This window comes from Ranitomeya variabilis, chromosome 3 (genome assembly GCF_051348905.1).
Source record: "Ranitomeya variabilis isolate aRanVar5 chromosome 3, aRanVar5.hap1, whole genome shotgun sequence".
NCBI classification, from domain to species: domain Eukaryota; kingdom Metazoa; phylum Chordata; class Amphibia; order Anura; family Dendrobatidae; genus Ranitomeya; species Ranitomeya variabilis.
The window spans coordinates 136,475,037-136,499,352 of record NC_135234.1 but is presented as its reverse complement, the minus strand read 5'-3'; the positions used below and the strand labels follow the sequence as shown (position 1 = coordinate 136,499,352).

The window sequence follows — 24,316 nt, the reverse complement described above, 5'->3', positions numbered from 1 at the left end:
ACTCGATCCCAGATTTGATGGTCCTGTTCAAGTGCTGCTGATGACACCAACCTCTGTGAAACTGGAGGGAAGACCCACTCGGATCCACTCTTCGCATTGCAAGAAAGCTCCCCTACCAGAAGATGACACCCAAGCCAGAATGATGTTATGGATGCCCAGCCTGACCGAATAGATGACCTACCTGATAAAGAATACACTACACATGCTATTGACTAAGAGACTGATTGCAACGAACCCCCGTTAGGGACAGATCTCCTGACCGCCCATTTGCGAAAAGTCTGTACGGAGTGGGGCGCAGGCATTAGGCTTGTGTAAGTTCACCGGCAGCACAAAAGAGTTGCAGCGCTTTGGGACAGGAGGCTAGGACTAGGGCAAGTGATATCTAAGGGGGGCTTGTGATAGAAATATATATATATCATGTAGATCTCACTTGCATGTATACTCCTCTATAATTATATATACTCATATACTCACAGCTAATATATACATTATAATCAATGGCTTAAAATGGCTGACATAAACTGATATAAGCCAGACAGATTGTATGGGGTTTTCCATCTCAAAAGCGGAACAACGCCAGATGTATTAAGTGCTGATCAGGTGTCTCAACTTTGTCCTAGATGCAGAGCTATATTTTAGTTGCTTAATCAGCATCCATATGTGCATTATTCCATATATATTTAGATAACCAATGACAGAGGAGCTAGACAATATGGTAATTAACTAACCACCCCTAACAACCCCTAACCACTCTTTTCTATGTGCAATTATAAAACTATGTATGTACAATAAAGTATCAGTATTGATGGAATGCTTTTCTGACACAATGATGTGCAGTCTCATTCCTTGAGCGCTCAAAATACTCAGTCTTATTGGGAACTGCCACAGCACACACAGGGATAGATTTATCCAATCCAAATTTCCATATCAAGGTGTTTAAGATTTCTGCGAGGGTGTGAAAGTTTGTGGGGTGGGGATTGTAGACATGGAGTGGAGAGAGATGAGAATGTGAGATGGTTGTGGTCAGAGAGTGGAAGAGGTGAGTTAGAGAGGTTAAATAGGGAGCAGAGGCGGGTGAAGATGAGGTCCAGTGTGTGACCATCTTTGTGAGTGGCTGCAGAAGACCATTGAGTGAGGCCGAAGGAGGAAGTGAGATAGAAGTTTAGTGGCAGCTGAGAGGGAAGTGTCAATGGGGATGTTGAAATTGTCCATGATGATAGTGGGGATGTCCACAGAAAGGAAATGAAGTAGCCAGGTGGTGAAGAGGTCAAAGAAGGTGGTGGCTGGCCCTGGGGGGCAGTAAATGGCAGCCAGTTGGAGGTTGGAGGGGGAGTAGATGCGCACAGAGTGCACCTCAAAGGAAGGGAGGGTAACAGAGGGTGGCAGTGGGATTGGGGTGAAGGAGCAGTTATCTGACAGGAGAAAACCAACTCCTCCGCCATGCTTGTTGCTGGGGCGGGGTGTGTGAGAAATGTGGAAGCCACCATAAGAGAGTGCAGCAGGGGAGGCTGTGTCAGAAGGGGTGAGCCAGGTTTCGGTGATGGCAAGGAATGAAAGTTTGGTAGTAACAAAAAGATCATGGATGTAGGAAAGCTTGTTGCAGACAGAGCAAGCGTTCCACAGAGCTCCTGTTAGTGGGACAGGGGAAGCGGTGGCTGGGCGAATGGGTATAAGGTTAGAGGTTATGGAAGTTTGTGATGGAGCGTGGATGGGAGGTAGAAATGACTGTGGGAATATGGTGAGGAGGACCAGGATTTGGAGAGATATCACCAGCAGTGAGAAGGAGCAGAGATAGTGTTAGCAGGTGGGAGCAGGAGAGGGCATGAGGGGGCTGCCTGTGCTTTCAGACAGAGGATTGTATGTTAAGGAACAGTTCTGAGGAGGAGGTGAGATGGATGGGGAGGATTGAAGAGGAGATGAACAGTTCCTTACTTGGTGTGGGGATTGGGGGAGGTAGCAGAAAGTGAAAGATTATAGGGGTAAAAGTGAAAACAAACTGAAACATTGTTTGCAGTGACTGGCCAGTTACCTTCAGTTGCCTTCAGGTTCAATGCAGGTTTTAATTCTAATGTGATCCACACTTTTAGGACACACTTCTAGGGATCACACTGCAGACTAAAGTCATGCAGACTTTTGCTATGCAATATATGGAAAACTAAGTGCGTTCAGGTGGAAGCAGAGAGGAGAGGTCTCTGCTCATCTTGGTCAGAGAATTAAGAGTGGACCAGATGCATACAATCAAGCCTGAGTAAACAAGGTCATAAATATCACAGGGTAAGCTGGGGTGAGCTGAAAGGCATACCATGTGAAAGCAAGGAGCAGGGGGAAGTCTATGTGCAAAGCTGGGTGATGTACTATGTGCATTTAGATAAAAAAATGTATTTATTTTAACTTTTTTTTTTCTTTATTTAGGATGTTTTTTTTTACACATGTATATATATTTTTTAAACTTTTTTACTTTGTCCCAGGGTGGGACATGAAGGTATAGTGTCAGATTGCTGATCTGACACTTTGCAAAGCACTGTGTCAGATCAGCGATCTGACAGGCAGTGCTGCAGGCTTGCCGACGCCTGCTCTGAGCAGGCGCTTGCAAGCCACCTCCCTGCAGGACCTGGAAGGAGCCCCGTGGCCATTTTGGATCCGGGGCCTGGAGGGAGGAGACGCTCGGAACAACACGATCACATTGCATTGTTCCGAGGATCTCAGGGAAGCATGCAGGGAGCTGCACGATGCTTCCCTATGCCCACGGAACGCTGCAATCATGTTTGATCGCGGTGTTCCAGGGGTTAATGTGCCAGGAGCGGTCCGTGACCGCTCCTGGCACATAGTGCCAGATGTCAGCTATGATAGCTGACACCCGGCCGTGGGCGCGGCTGATCGGTGATGACGTACTATCCCGTCGGTGGTCATAGGTCAAGACCACCTCAACAGGATAGTACGTCGGATGTAAGAAAGGGGTTAACCGTATAACAGCGACAACTTAAAAAAAGCACGATTTTCCATTTAATTTCTGTGACCTCTGATGTAATCGCAGGGTCTCCAATCTCCCTGATACTTACCAGTGTATCTCGGTGTCCCTGCGTCCTCCTGCTTCCCCCATGGCCGCTGGCATCTTTTTCTGGTAAGAAAATTGCGGGTGCATGCGCAGTGCACCTGCTGAGATCTGTCGACCGGCACCCAGCAACAATTGGGAGATTTTTCCTATTGGTTCATTTTGGTCAGTGTGATAGACCCTATCACAGTAATCAAAATAAAAAAAAATAGTAAATATCCCCCCCCTTATCACCCTCTTAGTTAGGGAAAAATAATAAAATAAAGAAGATGTATTTATTTCCATTATGGTTAGAGTTGGGCTAAAGTTAGGATTAGGGTTGGGGCTAAAGTTGGGGTTAGGGTTGGGGCTATAGTTAGGGTTAGAATTTGGATTAGGGTTAGTGTTGGGATTAGGGTTTAGATTAGGGTTAGGGTTGAGATTAGGGTTAGGTTTGTGGTCCAATGGGCAACAATACCGATACCGATCTCCCTCCACCCCCAAGATCTAACTACTTAAATGTTACAGTCAGTGCCTGACAGCACATATAGTGGTTAAATCTTGATCTATAAACTGTTAGAGACAGGTGCTCTTTGTGGATTCGGATCATGGAGAGCACTACAATCTGCACATGAGTTGTAACGTACTTATACGTCACATGTCAAGAAGGGATTAATCAATCATAGATTATTTCAGTAATAGCTTAAGGTTTAGAAAGGAGATGTCTGCTCACATTCTGCAATTTGTTTATTATTTTTTATTATTATTATTAATTATTATTATTATTAAAATATAATTTATAGTTCATGTATTTTTTACATATCTACATGTGCGCTTCAATTTTCATAACTCTCCTAGAAATTGTTAGATCAACTGGCTAGCTCTGCATATAACCAGGGTAAGTGTTCACCTTAGTCAGTTTGCTGAATGTTGTGCAATGTGTTGAAGCTGGTGAGTGACAAGCCATAATGTGAGCTGTAGGTGGGAGAGAGAGATAAGCCTGAGCCTCTCTCTGAGGAGAGACTGCACGGGTAAGCTAGGAAAGCTGAGCAGTCCGTGTGTTGGAGTTGGAGCGGCAGAGTAACATGTGGAAGATCTAACCTGTTTAGAGTGAACTGTGCATGGAGTTGAACATTTCTGTTTTGTGCTGGACGCTGCTGGAGCTCGGCCTAAAGTGGACACCAAAACTGGTAGGAACATACTTCTTCTGTGTACGAGTTTGTTGCAGGAGAAAGAACTGTAATCTATTTGGGTGAGCCAGCATTGACATATATGTGCCTGGTAAATGAACTGTGAATGCTACCTAATGCCTACCTGAGACAGAGGTCATTTTAAGTAACCCTCAAAGTCCAGATTCCATACCAAAAGTCAGTGGCAAAGTACAATGTCCTCCATTAAAAGCCATGTTATACTGTATATCTGTACACTGAATGTACAGCTAGTAAGTCAATACACATCTGAAATGTTCTTCATTCTATAGCCAATGAAATTTTATTTACTGCACCTTCAAGGAAATATATCTGTTGATCCTTATCTGTTATAAAATGTTTCTTAGCTGTTTCCACAACTTTGGGCAGGTCCATTATGGTGACTGTTGACTCATTGTATCTAGATACAAATTGTTTTGCAAGAGCTCCTGAACATCCTACAAGAAAAAAAATAGTTTTCCATGTAAACTGCTGACAAATATATGTATACATACTGCATATACCACTAAGCAAAAGTTTTAGGCAGGTGTGGGAAAAATGCTACAAAGTAAGATTAATTTCAATTTTAAAATAGAATTAATATTAGTTTATTTTTACTAATTACTAAAATGTAAAGTAAATCAACAATAGAGAAATCTAAATCATAAACATTTGGTATGACGACCCTTTGTCTTCATAACAGCATGCATTTTTCTTGGTATGCTTGCACAAGGTCAGGGATTTTGTAGCATTATAGTCAGGTGTATGAGTATCCATTATTCCAAATGTGATAATGATCATCATCTTCATATGTAGTTTGAATACAGTCATTAACTGAAACAGACACAGCTGTGTAGGAGGTGCAAAACTGAGTGAACAAAAGGCAAACTCTGCTACAGAGGAGAGGTTGTGGAAGTCTGTTTCACGTCACAGATCTTACATTATGGCAAGACTGAGCCCAGCAAGTAGTTATACTGAATCAGCAAGGTCTCACTCAGGCAAAGATTTGAAAGCAGACTGGAAAAACAAGTCATGATTATTTCCCTTCAAAAATCGTAAGATGTCCAGCAGAGTCATCAGTTCAGATTACTATCCAAAACCAACAAGACCCATTCCACGGTTCGGAGAACTCTGGCCAGAAGTGGACTTCACTGAAAAATTGGGCCAAAAAAATTTAAATTTGACAGGCAAACAAAACCAATTGATTCAACTATGCATCAAAGTATAGCAACTGAGGTGCAGAAAAATATTTGGCTGAAACAGTAGGTAATTAACAAACAAAGTTGCATTCTAATGCTATAGCATGGAAAGATAAAAATATATGCTTATATTATTAAACCCACACTGGTTTATGCAGTGTTAAATAAACCAGCTGCAGAAACCTTTCTGTGCCTAACTCTGTGAACAGCCGAGTGAGTAGCATTACCACAAGGTGCAAACTAAGAGTAGCAATCTCTGTACATAATTAACAAATAAAGTTGTACTCTATAGCGCTATAGCATGGAAATATGAGTATATGAAATATGAATTGCATTACTGCTCTAGACAATAGGAAAAAAATGGAGACACTTGGCGCATAATTTGGCCTATTCTTGAATGCCCAGCAGCCAACGACAATGCGATCTCCTGTTGCTGGGGACCTACCCTAATGTGAATCCTCTTCTAGGGTGAAGCCTGTATTTATATGAGTAGGAAGGACCCTGCTACTGTCATGAAGCTGCAGTGCAGTACAGCGTAACCTCCACCAGGGGGAGCTTGATAGGGAAGCGAGACTGCACACACTGAGCAGCAGAACAGATGCCACCAAGAGGCAAGAGAGTGGTCAGAAAAGCCAAGTCAAAACACAAGATAGCACAACAGTACAAAAGGATTTAGACAGAATGGATAGTCAGGAAGCAGCAAGAGATCAGTAAACCAGGACGGGCAAAATACGGTACAATAGGGACAAACCGAAATGGAGTCAATAGCCAAGCCATGAGGTCAGAACCGGAGAATCAAGCAGATCAACAGACAAACAGAGAAACCCTGGGAAAGGGCAGACAGAAGGAGATAACAGACACAGGACAAGTCAAGGTTCACAGCAGGACAAATCAAGGGCTTCCAGAGTCAAGTTCACACGCCGAAGGCAGAACTATAGCTGACACCACCCTCAGGATACCTGGGAGCTAAATAGCAAACCTGAGCCCAGAATGAGGCAGAGCAAAGTTAACCCTTGACATGATCTGCTCGGAGAAAGAGCAGACAGGACTAAACTCTGGAATGGATCATGACAGCTACAATTAAAATTGCCATAGGCTGATGTGTGTAGTGCTCGGTCAGAGAGCCAATATATAAATGACAAGTCTGACTGTCACTTCCAAACAGAAAATGTATGCGAGGGGAGATATGTATCACGAAGATTGATATCTTCCGTGATGTGAAACCAAGAGTTTCTCTCCAGCATGTTATATGCTGAGCGGTTAATCGGCCATGACAGGGTTGGGTTTTTTGTGAGTAGGTGTAAGAGATGGGCGGGATGGCTACTCACCATATATAACCTCAATGGTGTGGTTCGGCAGGTTAAATGTCCAGCCACTGAGATTGTGCTGAACTGTGTTCTACCCCGAGCACACGAATACCCACAGGCATGGAGAGCCTGTGTGTTGTGACTGTCACATAGCCACGACATGCAGCTGCGGTGCCGGACACCTGATTGTCGGAGCGCTTCAGGTATTTGGGTTCCCACTGCAGCTTCTTTGGTATGCGCTGCAGCTTGCTGAATAAGGAGGGAGCCGAAGATATTTGCTCATGTCTACTGGTGATCTCGGTATTACCTGTACACTGACACTATATACAGAGCTCCTTTATATGTCACCTGTGATCACTGTATTATGTGTACACTGACACTATCCACTGTGTACTACATACAAAGCTGCTGTGTATAATGGCACTTATTGTAAAATTAGTACTGTGTTATTTATTAATTAATAATCACTACTGTAGCATTCGGTCACTATGTGGCTTTAATATGTGGTCCAGACATGGTGTGGCCGTATTTGTCCATTGTATGTGGTATTTTTTGGTAACTATGTGGTGACAATATGTGGTCCACCCATGGTGTAGTGGTATTTTATGCCTTGTTTGTGGTATTATTCAGTCACTATGTGGTGGCAATATGTGGTCTGGTCACGGTGTGACAGTATTTGTTCCTTGTATGTGGTATTATTGTTAATTTAAAAAAAAGGATATGACATATTCCTTTAAAAGAAACATAAATAAAAATATACCTAAAAAGACTATTTGATATTTTAACAAATATTTAATAGGTTAGAGTAGAGAGCTGCCAAAAGAGTCTACCTTGTCATGGTGGTGGCTTGAAAAAAATCATTTAGCCGAAACAAAAGCTGCTGGCTATATATGTGATCTGGTGTTAGATGGGAACTGTTATTGAGTGATTGGTGAGGACGTGGTGCAGATGAAGAGTTTTTCTATGAGAGGGCGGTGGGACTGTTAAAGGTTCCAGGGTTGGAGATGGTGCTGGGGAGGAGCCTGAGCTGAGTCTCAAGGGGGCATATGCCAGTATGTGTGCATACGCTGTTTGTCTGATGTGCACTGCTGTCTTTGTCTGATGTGTGCATGCGCCGTTTGTGTGATGTGTACGCTGTACTTGGTGATGTGTGCACATTCCTGTAAAATACTGTATACTTATTGCATTGTGAGGTGCAGAATCATGCTGTGGGGTGAAGGGTAGGCAAAAGGTACATAATATTGTACTGGCTGCAGGAAGACAGTGGCTTTGAAACACTGAGTGGCTAAATATCACAGTGTGTTAGTACTGTATGTAATGTTAGTGAATGTGGTTGCCTGACCGTGACACAAAATTAATAAATCCAATTTATTTGGATTCATTTAGTGAGATTTTGCTGCCGAATAATGTGATCTTTTAATGTGCAAATTGTGTCACAGCCAAATTCTCAGCCTAAGGCCGGAGTTACACTAAGTATATGAAAAATCGGTCCGAGTCTCCCTGCTGAGAGTCTGACGAATGTAATGTGAGTGTCATGCGAGCACAATCCAATTTTTCACACCTAGCATCCGATTTACATCCAAATGCAGTGCAATTGCTATCCGATCGCAATGCGATTTTAACATGAACTTTTACATAAAGAATTGCTCTATGTCATTTAAACATCGTTTTCAAAGGAAATATTCAACAAAACATAGATAGAAAGAATAAAAGCTGGCTATTCATTTGCCGGGAACAGTAATATCACAGAGTGCCAGGTTAGAATAGAATAGATATATACACATAGAATACAGCTCTGGCAAAAATTAAGAGACCACTGCAAAATGTTCAGTTTGTCTGATTTTTCTCTTTATAGGTATATTTTTGAGTAAAATTTAAATTGTTCATTTATTCTATAAACTTCTGACAACATGTCTCCGAATTTCCAAGCAATAAATTTTATAAATTTTTCTGACAAAGAAAAATGGTTAAAAAACAAAACAGTGCTTTCAGACCTAAAATAATTCAAAGACAACAAGTTCATAATCATTTAGAAACAACAATACTAATGTTTTAACTCAGGAAGAGTTCAGAAATCAAAATTTAGTGGAATAACCATGATTTGTAATCACTGCTTTCATGCGTCTTGACATGCTTTCCACCAGTTTTTCACACTGCCTCTGGGGCAAAAATTTAAGCAGTTCTTTGTTTGATGGCCTGTGACTATCCATCATCCTCATGATTACACTCCAGAGGTTTTCAATTGGGTTCAGGTCTGGAGATTGGGCTGCCCATGACAGGGTTTTGATGTGGTGGTCTCTTAATTTTTGCCAGACCCGTACATAGAGGTCAGTGACACATGCACACACACATATACACTCACCGGCCACTTTATTAGGTACACCATGCTAGTAACGGGTTGGACCCCTTTTGCCTTCAGAACTGCCTCAATTCTTCGTGGCATAGATTCAACAAGGTGCTGGAAGCATTCCTCAGAGATTTTGGTCCATATTGACATGATGGCATCACACAGTTGCCGCAGATTTGTCGGCTGCACATCCCAAAGATGCTCCATACAAGGCAGGATGGATCCATGCTTTCATGTTGTTTACGCCAAATTCTGACCCTACCATCCGAATGTTGCAGCAGAAATCGAGACTCATCAGACCAAGCAACGTTTTTCCAATCTTCTACTGTCCAATTTCGATGAGCTTGTACAAATTGTAGCCTCAGTTTCCTGTTCTTAGCTGAAAGGAGTGGTACCCGGTGTGGTCTTCTGCTGCTGTAGCCCATCTGCCTCAAAGTTCGACGCACTGTGCATTCAGAGATGCTCTTAGGCCTACCTTGGTTGTAACGGGTGGCGATTTGAGTCACTGTTGCCTTTCTATCAGCTCGAACCAGTCTGCCCATTCTCCTCTGACCTCTGGCATCAACAAGGCATTTCCGCCCACAGAACTGCCGCTCACTGGATTTTTTTTCTTTTTCGGACCATTCTCTGTAAACCCTAGAGATGGTTGTGCGTGAAAATCCCAGTAGATCAGCAGTTTCTGAAATACTCAGACCAGCCCTTCTGGCACCAACAACCATGCCACGTTCAAAGGCACTCAAATCACCTTTCTTCCCCATACTGATGCTCGGTTTGAACTGCAGGAGATTGTCTTGACCATGTCTACATGCCTAAATGCACTGAGTTGCCGCCATGTGATTGGCTGATTAGAAATTAAGTGTTAACAAGAAGTTGGACAGGTGTACCTAATAAAGTGGCCAGTGAGTGTATATATATATATATATATATATATATATATATATATATATATATATATATATATATATATATATATATATATATATATATACACACACACATATATATATATAATAGATAGCTAGAAGAAAAGCCAGCAATTCATCTGCCATTTACTGTAAAATCACTGCAGGAGCCAACAGAATAGAGGCGATGGATTACATACAGTAATTGCAAATAGAATAGGTAGATATATGGATGTATGTGACAAATACAATTAATACAGTGTGTGTACAGTTTACTGTACATGTATTTAATTGATAAAAGATTATTTTTCTGAAACAAAATGGGTGGGCTCCTGCACAATTTTCATAACTAGCAGAGGGAAAGCCGACAGCTGGGGGGCCGATGTTTAAAGCCTGGGAAGCGAGTAATACCCATGGAGCTTCCAAGGCTATTAATATCAGCTCACAACTGTATACTTAGCCTTTACTGGCTATTAAAATGGGGACCCTAAAAAAAATCTCTAAATCCCTAAAAAATGAACTCACTTCACCTTTCTGATGTCAGCACCGTGGGAAATTTTCCCACGGCACTCCCATTGACATCAGAAAGGAGAAGCGAGTTTACTGGCTGTGAACTCGCAGGACCTGTGTGATGGCACCGTGAGCAGGAAAACTTTCTCACGCTCACGGTGCCATTAGATAGGTAATAGGAGTTCACAGAGAGACACTGAGCACATGGTGCTCAGTCTCTCTGCTGGATGACAGGCTATATGGTCACATCATGCAACCATGCTGCCTGCCATCTAGATGTAGCAGAGCTGGACCCGTCGTGGGATTATTGGATTAGCAGCATCTCTGCGGAAAGGTGAGGAATATTGTTTTTTTTAACTCTTTTGCAGATGACGAGGGCATTGGGGGAATGGGCAAGGTCGTAAGTATGGTTTAAGATTATTAAAGGAGTCTGTGTCATTCTTTCAATTAAAGGACTTTTTCTGGGTGTCTGTTTTCATACAATATGACTATGGGGTTAGTAATGGGGCATCTTATCGATGCCCCTCTATTACTAACATCGGGGCTTGATGTCACCTGACAATACAAAGGTGACATCAACCCCCCAACTATCACCCCACTTTCTATCGCTACAGGGCAAGTGGGAAGAGGCTAAGTGCCAGAATTGTCGCATCTTTGAATTTTAGAAATGCGCCTTTTCTGAGGTGGCTGAGAGCTGATGTTTTTAGCCTGGGTGGCCAGTATCCATGTCCCCTACCTAGGCTATTAATATTAGCCTGCTGCTGTTTTCATACTCTTCGCTGGTTATTAATCATAGGGAGACATCATTTTTTTTAGGGTCCCCTATTTTAATAGTCAGTAAAGGCTAAGTATACAGCTGTGAGCTGATAATAGCCTAGGATGCTCAATGGGTATTACCCCCTTCCCAGGCTATAAACATTGGCCTCCAGTTGCCGGCTTTCACTCTCCTGGTTACAAAAATAGCACGGGAGCCCATGCCATTTTTTCTCAGAAAAACAATCTTTTATTAAATACATATACAGTAAGCTGCACAAACACAATACTAATTGTATTTGTCACAGACATCTATATATCTACTTATTCTATTTTTATTTGCTGTATGCAATCCATCTCTTCTATCGTGTCAGCTCCTGCAGTGATTTTACAGTACATGGCAGATGAATTACCAGCTTTTCTTCTATCTATGTAATATATATACATATATACAGTTGTGGCCAAAAGTATTGACACCCCTGCAATTCTGTCAGATAATACTCAGTTTCTTCCTGAAAATGATTGCAATCACAAATTCTTTGGTATTATTATCTTCATTTAATTTGTCTTAAATGAAAAAACACAAAAGAGAATGAAGCAAAAAATTGACCATTTCACACAAAACTCCAAAAATGGGCCAGACAAAAGTATTGGCACCCTCAGCCTAGTACTTGGTTGCACAACCTTTAGCCAAAATAACTGTGACCAACCGCTTCCGGTAACCATCAATGAGTTTCTTACAATGCTCTGCTGGAATTTTAGACCATTCTTTTTTGGCAAACTGCTCCAGGTCCCTGATATTTGAAGGGTGCCTTCTCCAAACTGCCATTTTTAGATCTCCCCACAGGTGTTCTATGGGATTCAGGTCTGGACTCATTGCTGGCCACCTTAGAAGTCTCCAGTGATTTTTCTCAAACCATTTTCTAGTGCTTTTTGAAGCGTGTTTTGGGTCATTGTCCTGCTGGAAGACCCATGACCTCTGAGGGAGACACAGCTTTCTCACACTGGGCCCTACATGAAGTTGCAAAATTTGTTGGTAGACTTCAGACTTCATAATGCCATGCACACGGTCAAGCAGTCCAGTCCAGTCAGGGAACCTCCGCCATGTTTGACTGCAGGGACCGTGTTCTTTTCTTTGAATGCCTCTTTTTTTCTCCTGTAAACTCTATGTTGATGCCTTTGCCCAAAAACTTTTGTCTCATCTGACCAGAGAACATTCTTCCAAAACGTTTAAGGCTTTTTCAGGTAAGTTTTGGCAAACTCCAGCCTGGCTTTTTTATGTCTCGGTGTAAGAAGTGGGGTCTTCCTGGGTCTCCTACCATACAGTCCCTTTTCATTCAGACGCCGACGGATAGTACGGGTTGACACTGTTGTACCCTCGGACTGCAGGGCAGCTTGAACTTGTTTGGATGTTAGTCGAGGTTCTTTATCCAACATCCGCACAATCTTGCGTTGAAATCTCTTGTCAATTTTTCTTTTCTGTCCACATCTAGGGAGGTTAGCCACAGTGCCATGGGCTTTAAACTTCTTGATGACACTGCGCACAGTAGACACAGGAACATTCAGGTCTTTGGAGATGGACTTGTAGCCTTGAGATTGCTTATGCTTCCTCACAATTTGGTTTCTCAAGTCCTCAGACAGTTCTTTGGTCTTCTTTCTTTTCTCCATGCTCAATGTGGTACACACAAGGACATAGGACAGTGGTTGAGTCAACTTTATTCCATGTCAACTGGCTGCAAGTGTGATTTAGTTATTGCCTACACCTGTTAGGTGCCACAGGTAAGTTACAGGTGCTGTTGATTACACAAATTAGAAAAGCATCACATGATTTTTCGAACAGTGCCAATACTTTTGTCGACCCCTTTTTATGTTTGGTGTGGAATTATATCCAATTTGGCTTTAGGACAATTCTTTTTGTGTTTTTTCATTTAAGACAAATTAAATGAAGATAATAATAACAAAGAATTTGTGTTTGCAATCATTTTCAGGAAGAAACTGAGTATTATCTGACAGAATTGCAGGGGTGTCAATACTTTTGGCCACAACTGTATGTGTCACTGACATCTATATATATACCGTATGTATTCTATGTGTATGTCTATTCTATCTATTCTATTCTAACTTGTCATGCTCTGATATTACATGGTCCGAGTGCTGTGCGATTTTTTTCTTGCACCCACAGGCTTGCATTGCTGAGTTTTGGACGACATATGCATACAGTCGCAGCATGCTGCGATTCCACACTCACGTCGAATATGCTGATGTGAGCTGCCGCATAGATGCACACTGGTCCAAATGTTATGCGATGTTTTCCCGCATAACACTTGCCCGTATTCTACGGTAATGTGACGCTGGCCTAAGTGTTAATAACTTGCTGTAATCTAAACAAATAAAAAAATTAATGTACCCCGGATACCCAAGTGACTTAATGTTTCTTATGGGGTTTACATTGGTGTGCCAACGTGTTTAATCATTCCTTAAAGAAGTGTCTATTGTGATACCCCTATTTCCAGGGAGATGTTTTCTGCACTTGTGTGCTATTAATGTTCAAGTGGGATATATGGTCTTCAACATTTGTATCATATTCATCAGGACCCCTCTATGAGGTTATTTATCCCACAAACTTATCCTTTCTCGGTTCACCTATTGCTACCAATTTTAGCTGCCTGACAGGGTCCGATATGAATATAAGAGATAGCTGGCGCAGAGTGATGGCGCCAATTGCATTATATTCAGGATGCCAACCGCTGCGGTTAGGTAGGAGACTGTGGTAAAGAGCTTTAACAGGGTCTTACAGCATCAAGCCCTAAATATTTCATTGTTCTGCACCCAGAGTTTTTTTATTTCTTTTGTTGGTGGAAATTTTCATTGAGTTTTTTTGTACTTATATAATTTTAAAGCATATGTAACAAATATATTATTTTTAGTATTTAGTATGACGTACAATAACAAATGATATTGTGGTACCATGTTTGCCAGAAAAATCGATGTGAATACTTTTCTGCCCAATCATGACAAAAGGGTTTTTTATAATCCAGCCTGAAGAAGGAACCTTTGTGCTCTGAAAGCTTGAAAACATATGTCATTTTCTGGTTAGCCAATAAAGGTATCACTCAGAGAATACTTTTGTCATCATTGGCCAGAAAAGTACTCATATAGTACTTAGTATAGTATTTTTTCCTGTGATTTATGACTTTAATGGTTTACCCAGCATTTGTAATAATTTTGTGAGTCTACTGAAAAATATTTAGAATTCAGAGTCCTCAGTAGTTGATACATTTTAATGGCTAACTGAAAAGATGGTAACAAAGTGCAAGCTTTCGAGACTACTAAGGTCTCTTCATCAGGCACAGACTAAAGCAAATTCTGAAGAGTCACATATTTATACACAAAACAGCACAAAACGGTCATTATGTGAGTCTACTGAGATTCCAGTGATTGGCAGCAGCAGCAGTAATAAGGGCTGTGGTCATGATGTCATGATTGCAACCTGTCAACAAAGACAGGAGATCTGGTAGAGTGTTTGTGTGACAGAACTGGTTTTTAGTTCCAGTCTGGCCCTGCTGAGGTCTTCCATCAGTCTCTGTACACTAGCATCCAGTGATGACTTCTCATGTTGACAGGTGACCTCCATAGTCAATCGCAGATAGAAGTGGTCATGTGTTAATTGTTTGTAACTAGAGAGCGTGAGACCAATGTGGGACTGACAATAGGCATAAGGTTAGAAATTTCTATTTTTTAAATCAAAGCCGTTATACATACAATCTGTACAAAAATCTGCCTGATATATTAGATATTTGTTGTTGCAGATTTCCATGTAACGTGCTGTGGATGTACTGCATACATTTATGTATATGAAATAAATAAAATAAAATAATGACATAATAAAAAGAAAAGTCCTACAAATTTTACCTCCAAGATCAAAGACTGTGTGGAATGCAGAGAGGTCAAAAGCTTGTATAACATCTTTTCCACAAACTTTCCATATTGTGTCCATATTATGGATGAAAGTCACCATCTCCTCTTCTGATCTAATTACAAATTAGTTAAAAGAGAAATGGGTACAGCATTTTATACCTCGAAATACAAAGCATTATGATGTAAATATAATGCAGTTGTCTAAGCTGGGTCGGATTTTCTTCCGCATTTTTAAAAAGGACAGGAGTAGACACCTACAGCAGTGGTTCCCACATGGATTCCTCGATTTCCAAAGCTGATTTGATGGTACGTACTGCATGTCCACCCCTGAGCATATCACCATGATGACCCATTGTGATATTACAGCAGCTTATTTGACCAAATCCCTGTTGTGATGTCACAGCTTACCTCACTGAAATCTTCTTGTGATATCACAGGGGCCTACCTGACTGAAAACTGCACAAGAGCTTGCCTGACAAAAACACCATCATGAGGTTACAGCAGCTTACCCGACTAAATTCTGTTGTGATGTCACGGCGTACTTGACTGAAACCTTCTTGTGATGTCACAGTGGTCACGTGAGTGAAGCTTTTTTGAGATGTCATTGCATCTCACCTCTGTAGAAACCACTAGTGATGTCAGAGCTAGCTTGACAAAAACACTCTTGTAATGTCCCAGGAGCTCACCTGGATGAAACACTTTCATTAGAGCACAGCAGTGCACCCAAAAACATAGGTCCCCTGTATATGACCTGTATGTGGCACTGAGAACCAGGCTTTGTGTTATTATTTAGGGACTCTCTCCAGTACATGGACTCTGACAATCACAACATCTTACAGCACACAAATCTGATTAGTAGGACATCAATATATCCTGTGGGAATACTCACACCCTTATTTTTACAAGGCAAGCTAGTTCAGATCTATTAGTTTAGGGTACCGTCACACATTGAAATTTCCATCGCTACGACGTTACGATTCGTGACGTTCTAGCGATATCGTTACAATATCGCTGTGTCTGACACGCTACTGCGATCAGACACCCTGCTGAGAATCGTACGTCGTAGCAGATCGTTTGGAACTTTCTTTCGTCGCTTGATCACCCGCTGACATCGCTGGATCGTTGTGTGTGACAGCGATCCAGCGATGTCTTCGCTTGTAACCAGGGTAAACATCGGGTAACTAAGCGCAGGGCCGCGCTTAGTTACCCGATGTTTACCCTGGTTACCCGGGGACTTCGGCATCGCTCCAGCGCCGTGATTGCAACGTGTGACCGCAGTCTACGACGCTGGAGCGATGATTGTACGACGCTGCGACGTCACGAATCGTGCCGTCGCAGCGATGAAAATTTCAATGTGTGACGGTACCCTTAGTTGCTACCCCAATTAGTAGGTATCAGTGTCATAGAATTTGAATGAAGCAGCAGGGTGCATGGGCAGCCATCACTTCAATTATCTCCTCCTGACTACAGTCCTGTGGCTGGTGGACAATGGGTAAGTGCATGTCGGGCTCCCAGTGATAATACAGAAGTGTAACAGTCAGCATCTATCCAGTGGACACTTTGGAATATCCCCAAGAATTATATGAATTACACCATGTCATATTTATTTTTCCTATTCTGCTAGCGGAGAGAGCATCACGGGGGAGGCGGCATTTTGTTTTAAAGGGAACCTGTCACCCCGTTTTTTCCGTATGAGATAAAAATACTGTTAAATAGGGCCTGAGCTGTGCATTGCAATAGTGTATTTTGTGGACCCCGATTCCCCACCTATGCTGCCGAAATACGTTACCAAAGTAGTCGTTTTCGCCTGTCAATCAGGCTGGTCTGGTCAGATGGGCGTGGTGTCTTCCCCCAGATCTTGCTTAGTTTTCCGTTGGTGGCGTAGTGGTTTGCGCATGTCCAAGGTCCCGAATCCACTGCACAGGGGAGTGAAAAGAGCACGATGTGCGCTATTTCATTGGTGATCGGTGGGGGCGGCCATCTTCCTTTGGCCGCGCGTGCGCAGAAGCGGCGCTCTGCTGGCCGCGGCTTCAGGAAAATGGCCGCGGGATGCCGCGCGTGCGCAGATGGAGATTGCGGCGGCCATTTTCCTGAAGCAGAGATGCGAACTTTGCACAGCTCAGGCCCTATTTATCAGTATTTTTATCTCATACGGAAAAAACGGGGTGACAGGTTCCCTTTAAACTTCCAATATATTTAAACATTTCTAAAAAGTCTCCAAAATGATTTCATACACAGTTACAAAATAGAATGCAATTTCAGAATATCTACATAACAAAACCATGCTCTCTCAGTGGTTATACACCAGGAAATACTTTTACAATTGGGCCCAGAACTTCATTTTGTTTGGAAAACCAACAATCATTGTTGCAAACTTACAGTATGTGCACAAGTTACCTGTAAATAGCTTCAAATACTTCTTTTGAAGATACCCCAAAAGCCCTCTCATACTGACATTTTCCTTCTCTGCAATATAATAAGGAGCATTATTGGTAACATTTATAATTGACAAAACATTTCCTTCGTACATTTTATGTGCAATTATCTATCATGTACAAACGTCATACTATATTCAAGCTTCAAAGTTTCATCTCCGGCATAAAAGAAAAGGTCACTTTTCTGTCATTTTTTCTTATAAACACATCTTAGGAAAAATAGATTTTAAAAAATAGAAACCATTTGCCTTATCACCTTAACCGGCAAGGGTGGTTTGTATGTTAATGACGGGCCAATTTTTACAATTCTGACCACTTTCCCTTTATGATGTTATAACTCTGGAACGCTTCAACGGATCCTGATGATTCTGACACTGTTTTCTCGAGACATATTGTACTTCATCATAGTGGTAAAATTTCTTTGATATTACCTGCGTTTATTTGTGAAAAAAAACGGAAATTTGGCGAAAATTTGACAATTTTCCAACTTTGAATTTTTATGCCCTTAAAGCACAGAGATATGTCACACAAAATACTTAATAAGTAACATTTCCCACATGTCCACTACACATCAGTAAAGTACATCAATTTTAGAACCAACATTTTTTTTGTTCGGGAGTTATAAGGGTTAAAATTTGACCAGTTTTTAGGGACCACATCACATTTGAAGTCACATTTGAAGTCACTTTGAGGGGTCTATATGATAGAAAATAACCAAGTGTGTCACCATTCTAAAAACTGCACCCCTCAAGGTGCTCAAAACCACATTCAAGAAGTTTATTAACCCTTCAGGTGTTTCACAGGAATTTTTGGAATGTTTAAAAAAATTACTTCAGCTCCAATTTGTTTTATTTTACCAAGGGTAACAGGAGAAATTGGACCCCGAAAGTTATTGTGCAATTTGTCCTGAGTACGCTGATACCCCATATGTGGGGGTAAAGCACTGTTTGGGCGCATGGCAGAGCTCAGGAGGGAAGGAGCGCCGGTTGACTCTTCAATGCAAATTGACTGGAATTGAAATGGGACGTCATGTCGCGTTTGGAGAGCCCCTGATGTGCCTAAACATTGAAACCCCCCACAAGTGACACTATTTTGGAAAGTAGACCCCCTAAGGAACTTATCTAATCTAAATATTTTTTTCCCACAAAAATTATTTTTTAGCCCCCAGTTTTGTATTTTCCCAAGGGTAACAGGAGAAATTGGACCCTAAAAGTTGTTGTCCAATTTGTCCTGAGTATGCTGATACCCCATATCTGGGGGGGAACCACCGTTTGGGCGCATAGCAGAGCTCAGAAGGGAAGGAGCGCCGTTTAGAATGCAGACTTTGATGGAATGGTCTGCAGGTGTCACGTTGCATTTGCAGTGCCCCTGATGTACCTAAACTGTAGAAACCCCCACAAGTGACCCCATATTGGAAACTAGACCCCCCAAGGAACTTATCTAGATGTGTTGTGAGAGCATTGAACCCCCAAGTGTTTCACTACAGTTTATAACGCAGAGCCGTGAAAATAAAATTATTTTTTCTCCACAAAAATTATTTTTTAGCCCAAGGGTAACAGGAGAAATTGAACCCCAAAAGTTGTTGTCCAATTTGTCCTGAGTATGCTCATGCCCCATATGTGGGGGGAACCACCGTTTGGGCGCATGGCAGCGCTCGGAAGGGAAGGATCGCCGTTTGGAATGCAGACTTAGATGGAATGGTCTGCAGGCATCACATTGCATTTGCAGAGCCCCTAATGTGCCTAAACTGTAGAAACCCCCCACAAGTGACCCCATATTGGAAACTAGACCCCCCAAGAAACTTATCTAGATGTGTTGTGAGAACTTTGAGCCCCCAAGTGTTTCACTACAGTTTATAACGCAGAGCTGTGAAAAAAAAAAAATATTTTGTAAACCCTCCAATGTGGCTGATTACAATTGTGCAAAAATGAGTGGGCCAAAAGGCCTCCAGAGCGTTGTAAAAGACTAAATGCCAGTTATCGCAAACAGTTGATTGCAGTTGTTGCTGCTAAGGGTGGCTCAACCCGCTATTAGGTTATATAGCAATCACTTTTTCACAGAGTCCTGAAGGTTTGGATTTCTTTTTCCTCTAATAACAGAGACCTTCATTTAAAAACTGCATTTTGTGTTTACTTGTGTTATCCTTGTGCAATATTTAATTTTTTTTGGTAATATGAAATATTTAGGTGTGACAAAGATGCAAAAGAATAGGAAATGAGGAAGGAGGAAAACACTTTTTCACACAGCTGTATATATAATTGCAGCATACCCCAATACTGTATGAGGTAAGGTAGAACCTCATATGTGCAATATTGCATACATATGCAACGGGGTGCACGAGTTCTGCTCTCCATCATCAATCTTTCCTTACTTGGAAAAAAATTAGTACAGGAGAAACAACTTCAATAATTGATCCTGAAAACTTAGAATTAAATGGTCACACTTTGAATAAATGTAGGCTTAAACAATCACCAAAGCAAAAATTTATAAAATTAAATAACCCTTTACCCAAAATAATGCTTTCAGATCAAAAAAAGTGTGATCCGTCTCTAACTGCCGAAATGCTGAGATGAATTACAAGAAGTGGGGAGTGGTCTTTGACTCTCTGCTACTGGTCTCCTGGGTTGGGCTCTCAGTTTGGGATAGGCACGCCATTGGACAGTGGCAGGAACAATGCATGCTGGGAGATGAGTAAGAGGAAATTCTTTCACATATAGTGCTGGCAGAATGATGAATAAAAGGATGCCAATTCTTAAGTGCCCTGCATGTTACGGAGCTTAAGAATCGTGGCAGCTTTTGGACAGTCTGGCATGTGCATCACCAGCAATTTTAACTTTTAAGGAATTAGGCAGCAGAATTATACTTTTACTCTGGTTTGGAAGAAATGACAGGGTGTACTTTAAGGATGTTGTCCACTATTTTAGCATCATTGTCTGATCGGTCGAGGTGCGACACCCGGCACCCCGCTGATCAGCTGTTTTCGGTGTCAGTGTCCCTGTCCAGAAATACTCACTTGCAGAGCTGACCATCTTCTGATAGTGGGCGGAGTAGGGTACTGCACATCCGTTTCCTATTGGTCTGAAAAGGAGGCGGATGTGTAACAACAAGTCTCGTCCACTATCAGAAGACGGGCAGCTCTACAAGTGAATATTTCTGTCCGCTGCTGACATCGATAACAAATGATCAGCAGGGGTGTCGACTGACGGACCCTGACCGACCAGACAATGATGACATATCCTAAGAATAGTTCATCAATGCTAAAGTAGTGGACAATCTCTTAACCCATTTACCACCTGAGACGTATCTGTCACAACACAGCTGTCGGGTGTCCTGGGACCAGGGGCTCCTTTCCTATCCCTAACACTAGGGGGTGCCCTAGCTCACCCTACTCCCTGGGATACTTTTCAAGGGCCTCCACCCTTGCCTTATCTCCTCAGTTAGCCCTTTGTTCTCTTCCTCCACCCAGGGAAGAGGTGCGCTACTGTGCACCGTAGTACACCAACCCAACAAACAAGGCAACACAAACAAGGGTTAACAGAAAACTCCAGGCATACAAAATATTCACTCACATATAACAGAGGAATGCACCGCAGCATGGAGGTAAGGGAATAAACCAAAATAGAGAAGGGTAGGAAATTACCATGCATACAAACCAAGTAACAGTCACAGATAACGTCTCTAACTCTCCTTCTCATATGAACTCCTCTCTAGTGATGAGCGAATTTGTTCGGAAAACAATGGCTAACATAAATTCGGCACGAATATGGCACATTTGTATTAGTAATCGGAAACATGAGCAAAATTATATTAAAAAAACAAACGGTAACATTCGGTGAAAATATTTGTGTTGCCACAAAAGTATTTTCAGCACTTTTGCAACGATAATGGTGGTGCATCATGAGTGTTTTGCATGTGTTTAATGAGGAGAGGGGGTGTTAAGAGTCGAGTTTCCTCTGCTGCACAGGGGGAATCTCGATCCGTGTCTGCTGCGGTCTCCCATTCTGCATCGGCCGCAGTTGAGCCTGCTCAGCGGAGACGTCGGTCCCAGCGTCTCATTGAGACTGATACTGTGCAAAGGGTTACTGCTGCCTCTCCAGGCTCTGCTATTGTACCCTGCACTGATCTGCGGCGAGCAGGCTTTTCTGGGACTAAGTTCTGCTTTGCACACACTGAGAATGCCCAGGGTAAGATCTCTCAGTGGAGATCAAGGGTCACATGCTCAGGTACTGCAGCCAAATCTATTGGTCCTTCTAGGAAGGTCCTGTAGGTGCGCAGGCTCAGTAGCAGCCTCTCATTGGTCCTTCTAGGAAGGTCTTCTATGTGCTACAGCTATTTAAGGCTCGCATGGCCGCATGGCCATGCACTAGTATCTTCCTAAGTTATGTGCTTTGCGCCAGTGTGGTCATGTGTTTGTATGTGTTCAGGGGCCCGGCTGAAATAAGCCCCTAGAATGCTGGTACCTCAGGTGAGGAGATTATGTTTGTGTGTATTCAGGGACTTGGCTGAAATAGGCCCCTAGAATGCTGGCACCTCCGGCGAGGAGTTTCGTGTGCATGCATGACCACTGACTGCTCTCATTTGGGTAGTTAGCCTGTGCCTCTGTGAAAGTCTAACAGGGCACAGAGCTTTGCTTTCTCAGCCGCTCTGTGAAGCTAACAGAGCTGGTTCATACCGCCATATAGTGCCGCCAATTACTTAGCAGCAGGTTCTTTCCTGCACGGTGGATCCCGGGTTGTGAACGCACCAATCCCATCTAATAAATATATTCGGTGCGTTCCGCCAACCCTAACAGTATACTAGCGCCAGGATCTGGCTAAGTAATGGCGGATGAACAGAGATTGCAGGGGTACATCCAACTGCTGGAGGGCTGGTTGGCGTCTCTTGAGCGTGCAACCTCGGCGGTGGATGTTACCGCAATAGCTGTTCAGGCTGCTAGCGTGGCTGCAGCAGCTTTACCCACTGCCACCTCTGTTCCGACCTTATCTCACCTCCCATTGCCTGAGAGATACTCTGGGGACAGTAGTTCCTGTAGGGGTTTCGTGAGCCAGTGTGGTATACACCTCAGGCTCCTGGCTGCATGTTTTCCCACAGAGAGGGCAAAGGTAGGATTCATAATCTCTCTCTTGTCGGACAGAGCGTTGGAGTGAGCTACGCCACTGTGGGAGCGCAACGATCATGTGGTGCGGAGTGTTCCTCGGTTTCTGGACACTCTGAAACAGGTCTTTGTAGGACCTCAAGTCACCCATGATACAGCGCTCCAACTGCTGGCTTTGACTCAGAGTTTAACCATGGTCAGCCATTTTGCGGTTCTCTTCCGGACATTAGCGTCTGAGTTGGAATGGCCAGATAAAACCCTCATTCCCGTATTTTGGAGGGGGCTGGCTGACCATGTGAAGGACGCTTTGGCTACTAGGGACATTCCCGCCACACTGGAGGAGCTCATAGCTGTTGTGAATTCCGCTCTTGGGCTCCCTCCGGTGGCTGTAAGTGGCACTATTATGAGTTCTGTTCTTGGGCTCCCTCCGGTGGTTATAAGTGGTACGGCTGCTCCTTGGATTTAGCAGTCAGCAGCTGCTTCCACTGATTGTCTATTCGGGCTCGGCTATTTAGCTATTCTGACCAGATCATCAAAGATAAGTCCTGGCTTGGTTCTTTGCAGTCCATATGTTGTGGACTTAATAGTTCAGTACATTCTATGTTTTTTCTAGTCCAGCTTGTCAGTATGGATTTGTTCAGTTAAGCTGGAAGCTCTGGAGAGGCAGATTTATCCTCCACACCTTTAGTCAGGTGGTGGAGATTTTTGTAAACTCTGTGGTGGATTTTTCTAGTATTTTAATACTGACCGCACAGTATTCTGTCCTGTCCTATCTATCTAGCTAGATTGGCCTCCTTTGCTATATCCTGGTTTCATTCTGTGTATGTCATTTCCCTCTCCACTCACAGTCAATATTTGTGGGGGGCTGTCTATCCTTTGGGGATTTTCTCTGAGGCAAGATAGCTTTCCTTATTCTATCTTTAGGGGTATTTAGTCCTCCTGCTGTGACGAGGTGTCTAGGGAGTGACAGGAACATCCCACGGCTACTTCTAGTGTTGTGTTAAGTTCAGGGTCTGCGGTCAGTAAAGGTACCACCTCCTCCAGAGCACGTCCCATGTTGCTCCTAAACCACCAGATCATAACACATAGCTGTATCAACTCGCATGGACCTTCGTTTTCAAGAGCGAAGGTTGGATCGAGCCCAGTGTAGGCAGAGGTTTCGGCTGGCTCTGTTATGACCCCAATGGCGAGGGTCTCAGAGAAACAAGTAAGTCTGCGACGTACAAAAATCCAGCTCATAGGGCAGTGGTAACTGGGTTGACCATATATCTACTCCTAACGCCAACACTAGCAGTAGCCGGGGAACATGCCTACGTTGGTCGCTAGATGTCTCGCGCCAGCCGGAGGACTAACTACCCCTAGAAGAGGAAAACAAAGACCTCTCTTGCCTCCAGAGAATAGACCCCAAAAGTAGGATAGTAGCCCCCCACAAATAATAACGGTGAGGTAAGAGGAAATGACAAACACAGAGATGAACTAGATTTAGCAAAGAGAGGCCCACTTACTAATAGCAGAATGTAGTAAGATAACTTATATGGTCAACAAAAACCCTATCAAAATCCACGCTGGAGATTCAAGAACCCCCGAACCGTCTAACGGCCCGGGGGGAGAACACCAGCCACCCTAGAGCTT

At 42.8% G+C, this 24,316-nt stretch overlaps 1 protein-coding gene across 1 annotated transcript in view; it reads right to left on the bottom strand.

Moving 5' to 3' along the window:
• The window catches only part of LOC143815467 (acetylserotonin O-methyltransferase-like), a 191,037-nt gene that overhangs the window by 85,258 nt on the left and 81,463 nt on the right, over window positions 1–24,316 (bottom strand). Inside the window, exons 4-6 of the mRNA XM_077294683.1 lie at window positions 17,552–17,620; window positions 15,149–15,267; window positions 4,536–4,676 (exon numbers count right to left, since the gene is read on the bottom strand). Of these exons, the coding sequence (XP_077150798.1) occupies window positions 4,536–4,676; window positions 15,149–15,267; window positions 17,552–17,620 (329 nt within the window). The remainder of the gene's footprint in view (window positions 1–4,535; window positions 4,677–15,148; window positions 15,268–17,551; window positions 17,621–24,316) is intronic.